The sequence below is a fragment of the Hippopotamus amphibius genome, chromosome 2, assembly GCF_030028045.1.
Source record: "Hippopotamus amphibius kiboko isolate mHipAmp2 chromosome 2, mHipAmp2.hap2, whole genome shotgun sequence".
Classification (NCBI taxonomy): domain Eukaryota; kingdom Metazoa; phylum Chordata; class Mammalia; order Artiodactyla; family Hippopotamidae; genus Hippopotamus; species Hippopotamus amphibius.
Window position 1 is genome coordinate 194412731 of NC_080187.1, and position 6000 is coordinate 194418730.

The 6000-nt window shown below is 43.5% G+C and overlaps 1 protein-coding gene across 1 annotated transcript in view; it reads right to left on the reverse strand.

The window, feature by feature from the left end:
• The window catches only part of LOC130846359 (RNA polymerase-associated protein LEO1), a 39313-nt gene extending 33531 nt beyond the window's left edge, over positions 1-5782 (reverse strand). Inside the window, exon 1 of the mRNA XM_057724550.1 lies at positions 5632-5782. Coding sequence (XP_057580533.1) covers positions 5632-5689 — 58 coding nt within the window. The 5' untranslated portion in view covers positions 5690-5782. The remainder of the gene's footprint in view (positions 1-5631) is intronic.
• Positions 5783-6000: the final 218 nt, after the last annotated feature.

Consider the following 6000-nt stretch of genomic DNA (forward strand, 5'->3'; position numbering starts at 1 on the left):
TCTATGACACACATCAAAGCAAGATCCTTTTTGACCCACCTCCTAGAATCATGGACATAAAATCAAGAATAAACAAATGGGACCTAATGAAGCATAAAAGCTTTTGCACAGTGAAAGAAACCATAAACAAGATAAGAAAACAACCCTCAGAATGGGAGAAAATACTCGGCAACGAAGCAATGGACAAAGGATTCATCTCCAAAATATACAAGCAGCTCATGCAGCTTCATACCAAAAAAGCAAATAACCCAATCCACAAATGGGTGGAAGACCTAAATAGACATTTCTCCAAAGAAGACATACAGATGGCCAACAAACACATGAAAAGATGCTCAACATCACTAATCATCAGAGAAATGCAAGTCAAAGCCACAATGAGGTATCACCTCATACCAGTCAGAATGGCCATCATCACAAAATCTAGAAACAAATGTTGGAGAGGGTGTGGAGAAAAGGGAACTCTCCTGCACTGTTGGTGGGAATGTAAGTTGGTACAGCCACTATGGAAAACAATTTGGAGGTTCCTTAAAAAACTACAAATAGAACTACCATATGACCTAGTAATCCCACTACTGGGCATATACCCAGAGAAAACCATAATCCAAAAAGAAACATGTACCATAATGTTCATGGCAGCACTATTTACAATAGCCAGGACATGGAAGCAATCTAAATGCCCATCAACAAATGAATGTGGCATATATATACAATGGAATATTACTCAGCCATAAAAAGGAATGAAATGGAGCTATATGTCATGAGGCGGATAGACCTACAGTCTGTCATACAGAGTGAAATAAGTCAGAAAGAGAAAAACAAATATTGTATGCTAACTCATATATATGGAATCTAAAAAAAAAATGGTACTGATGAACCCAGTGACAAGACAAGAATAAGGATTCAGATGCAGAGAATGGACTGGAGGACACGAGGCTGGGGGGATGGGCGGTGAAGGGGAAGCTGGGACAAAGTGAGAGAGTAGCACAGACATATATATACTACCAACTGTAAAATAGATAGCCAGTGGAAAGTTGCTGTATAACAAAGAGAGATCAACTTGATGATGGGTGATGTCTTAGAGGGCCGGGCCGGGGTGGGGAGTCACGGGAGGCAGGGAATATGGGGATACGTGTATAAATATAGCTGACTGACTTTGGTGTACCTCAAAAACTGGTACAAGAGTGTAAAGCAATTATATTCCAATAAAGAGCTTAAAAAAAGAAAAAGAATGGATTAGGCAAGCAAGAATGGAAGCATGCAGACCAGTTATGCAGCCACAGTGCAGACCAAGTGGCTTGGACTAGGGAGGTGACCAAGGAGATGAAGAGACATAGTTGGGTTCCGAGTGTCTGGGGCTTGCTGATAGGTACCATATATGCAGGATATGCAGGAACACTGGGTTTAACAACAGTGTGAATGGCAATATGTTCTGCTATAATAGGGATAACTGAGGTATGGTGTTAAATGTTCTGTTTGGGGGATGTGAGATGGATGACAACAGGTCACAAGGAAACTCTGCGGGGTTATAGATAAGTTTGGTATCTTAATTGTGGCATTGACTTCACACATGTATATACAGGCTAAAATTTATCACCTTACATGCTTTCAATATGTGCAGTGAGTCAATTAAACCTCAATAAACTGGTATTTAAAAAAAAACGGTACTGATGAACCCAGTGACAAGATAAGAATAAGGATGCAGATGCAGAGAATGGACTGGAGGACACGAGGTTGGGGGGGCAGGGGGTGAAGGGGAAGCTGGGACAAAGCGAGAGAGTAGCATAGACATATATATACTACCAACTGTAAAATAGATAGCCAGTGGGAAGTTGCTGTAGAACAAAGGGAGATCAACTTGATGATGGGTGATGCCTTAGAGGGCCGGGATGTGGGTGGGGGAGGTGGGAGGGAGGGAATATGGGGATATATGTATAAATACAGCTGATTGACTTTGGGGTACCTCAAAAACTGGTACAAGGGTGTAAAGCAATTATAGTCCAATAAAGAGCTAAAAAAAAAAAAGAAAAGATGAAAAGAGAATACTACAAACAATTGCATACCCACAAGTTAGGTAATTTAGATGAAATGGGATTAATTCCCAGAAACACACAATCTACCAAAACTGATTCAGGATGAAAGAAAATCTGAATAGACATAATAGGTAGAGTTTGAATCAGTAATCAAAAAGTTTCCAACAAAGAAAAGCCAGGACAAGATGGCTTCACTGGTGAATCCTATCAAACATTTAAAGAGGAATTAATGCTGGGACTTGCCTGGTGGCGCAATGATTAAGAATCCACCTGCCAGAAATAGAGACACAGGTGTAAAGAACAAACATATGGACGTCAAGGGGGGAAAGCTAGGGGGGTGGGGGGTGGGATGACTTGGGAGACTGGGGTTGACATATATACGCTAATGTGTATAAGATAAATAATAAAAAAATTTATTTCGAGACAAAAAAAAAAGAATCCACCTGCCAATACAGGTAACACAGGTTCGATCCCTGGTCCAGGAAGATCTCACATGCTGTGGAGCAACTAAGCCCGTGTGCCACAACTACTGACACTGCATTCTAAACGCCATGAGCCACAACCACTGAGCCCTCACGCCTAGAGCCAGTGCTCCACAAGAAAAGCCAAAGCAATGAGAAGCCTGTGCACCACAAGGAAGAGTAGCCCCTGCTTGCCACAGCTAGAGAAAAGTCCAGGTGCAGCAACGAAGATCCAATGCAGCCAAAAATAAATAAATAATTAAAAAAAAAAAAGAATTAATGCTTATCCTCAAACTCTTCCAAAAACTTGGGCAAAGGGAACAACACTTCCTAACACATTCTAAGTCAGCATTACCCTGATATCAAAGCCAGACAAAAACATCACAAAATAGGAAAACTACCGACCAATATCCCTTATAAATATGTATGTAAAATAATAAACAAAATACAAGCAAACCAAATCTAGCAGTATATTAAAAGAATATACACCATGGCCAAGTGGAATTTACCCTAGGAATACAAGACTGATTCAACATCTAAAAATCAAAATGAAATACCATGTTATTAATAAAGGAAAAAATTTTCATCATCATAATGCAGAAGAGACATTTGACAAAATTCAACACCCTTTCATGATAAAACTATTCAAAAAACTAGGAATTGGTGGCTTCCTAGGTGGCGCAGTGGTTAAGAATCTGCCTGCTAATGCAGGGGGCACGGGTTCGATCCCTGCTCCAAGAAGATTCCACATGCCACAGAGCAACTACACCTGTGCTCCACAACTACTGAGTCCATGTGCCACAACTACTGAAGCCCACACGGCTAGAGCCCGTGCTCTGCAACAAGAGAAGCCACAGCAATGAGGAGCCCATGTACCACACCACAATGAAGAGTAGCCCCCACTCGCTGCAACTCTAGTTGCTTTCTCTAGAAAGCCCACGTGCAGCAATGAAGATCCAACACAGCCAATAAATTAATCAATTAATTTTAAAAAAACTACAAATCAAAGGTAATGTCCTCAATTTAATAAAGGACAAAAAACCCACAGCTAACATCAATGTAATGGTAAAGGCCTGAATGTTTTTCCCCAAAGATTAGGAACAAGACAAAGATGTCCACTCTCACCACTTCTATTCAACATTGTACAGAAAGTTCTAGCTGGGGTAATTAGGCAAGAAAAAGAAATAAAAGGCACCCAAATTGGAAAAGAATAAGTAAAACTATCTCTATTCACAGACGACATGATCTTATATGTAAAAAATCCTAAAGAACCCCAAACAACTATTAGAGTTAATATATTCCACAAGGTTGCAAGATACAAGATTAGGAAACAAAAATCAGCTGTATTTCTATACACTAGCAATGAACAATCCAAAAATGAAATTAAAAAAACAACTCCACCTGCAACAGTATCCAAAATGAAATACTCAGGAATAAATTTAACCTAGGAAGTGCAGGACTTACACAATAAAAACTACAAAACATTGTTGAAAGAAATTAAAGAAGATCTGGCACATTTATACATGAAACAAACACACTGGGCCTAGATAGCAATTCTACCCACCTCTATACCAAGAAATCTGTCAAGTGCAGTTATTTTCCACATCTGTCTCAGCCCAGGGAAACTGAAAAATGATGATATAACAGGAGTTACCCTGCCACATCCATACTATGTTCAGGACCAACAGCAAACTTCAAGGACAGATTTGAAAGTAAATCCTAGAGAATTCCATGCTCTAATGGTAAGAGGGAAAAAAGCAGCAATAAACTTACAAGAACGTAGAACAGGAAGCCTAGAGAAGCAACCATTTCCATATATCACTTTCCCATACCCTGAGTTTGCAATGGGAAAGCACTGCAGGGTACATCTTACTAAACTATTGCTTCTACCCATCTAATTATTTATCAAGTATGCATTAAGAACTGATGTAAGCTGGGAGTAGGGGTGGGGAAGATGATCTTTTCATCATTATATCCCCTACCTCTAGGAAAGTAGCTGAAACATGACAGGGTATCTATAAATACTGAATGAATGAACAACTTCATGGAAGTGAGTCATGGGAGGGTTCACATGGTTCTGTGCCTCGGAAGGTGAATGGGATATGGAGAAGTACAGATGAGGGGGAAATGAAAAGCAAAGTATGTGGAATAAGAATTAGTATACAGGGCTCTATACTTTCAGACATTCTGAAATGTCTGCAACATTCTGGATGTCCATCCTGGTAGAGCCCTCACACTAGACTTCCACCTGATGCTCCCTTGACCATACTCTAAAAAGTATGAATACACTGGAGTTGGAGAAAGAGAAAACCGACCATGATAATGCACTATGCTAAGGGAAAAAGCAGATACTACATTACTTTGAGCCTGGGAAGGTGCAAGAGGTCTTGGGCCCATTCTCACTTCAAATATCTCCTATTCATATTTCAAACTCAAATACCCAGTCTTTGTGCCAGAAAGACTTCCTTGCACCATAAATTTGGTGATTTCATCACCAAATCCTTCATCCCTTCTCTCCAAACACACCCTCATATGCTCCCCAATCTAATACCACCGACTCAAGAAGTTCTAGAGTTTCTGCACAGGCTCTCCGAGGACACATTATCTCCTGCGTTGTAATGCCTATATGCAGCCCTAGCCCCGTATCCTTCCCAACCTGCTCACCCAGACATCTCAAACTTCCCATCACGCCACGCTCTGGCTGCATTCAAGAGGGCATCCTGAGCCCCTCTGCAAATTCACCCAGGCCATCCCCATGTTCGCGAACACCTAATTCCCATTCATTGACAAGAGCCCTTACTCCGCGCCGGCCTGTGCAAGGCAGGACCGAGCAGGACTCCAAGGTTCCTCCTCCACCCCCGCCCCGCGCCCCCTTCGCTCCACACGCTCCCAGACATGGCTCGCTCCACCGGACACCCGGAACCTCGAGACGCACACTCTGCGTCTGTCCCTTCATTGCCTCCCTTGGGGGAAGGCTGGCACCGCCGGGAGTGCAGGGGGCGCTGAGGCAGGAGTGGTGGAAGCGTCACTGCTCGCCCGCGGCGCCGGAGCACTCGCCGACCCGGAACCGGACCTATGTCGGGCTCCCCCCGCAGAAGCCCCGCCACGCTCGCCTCCACCCAAGCCCAGCCGACCCGCACCTTTACGCTCAGCATCGCTGTCGGCGTCGCTCCCAAAAAGGTCCTCCATATCCGCCATTGCCGCGCACGTCTGCTGCTGTCTCGACCGCAGGCGGCTCCGCGACTGTCTTTACGGCACGGAACCAATGAAACACGATAGTGTCGCAAAGATTCGCTAAAAGTCGGCTTTCCCTCTGCGAGGTAGTGTTCGCGTGCACAGTGAACCTGCGCTTGTGCACTCTCCTACGTCCACCAATCCCGCCCTTTCGTCAATATCTGTTCTTATTCGCGAGGATACTCACCCGGGTACGACCGGTCTGGGCGTCAGTAGAGCGGGCGGCACTTGGGGGCTCCCCAGAAGGGCGTGGGACTGTGTTAAACCTGCCAGGA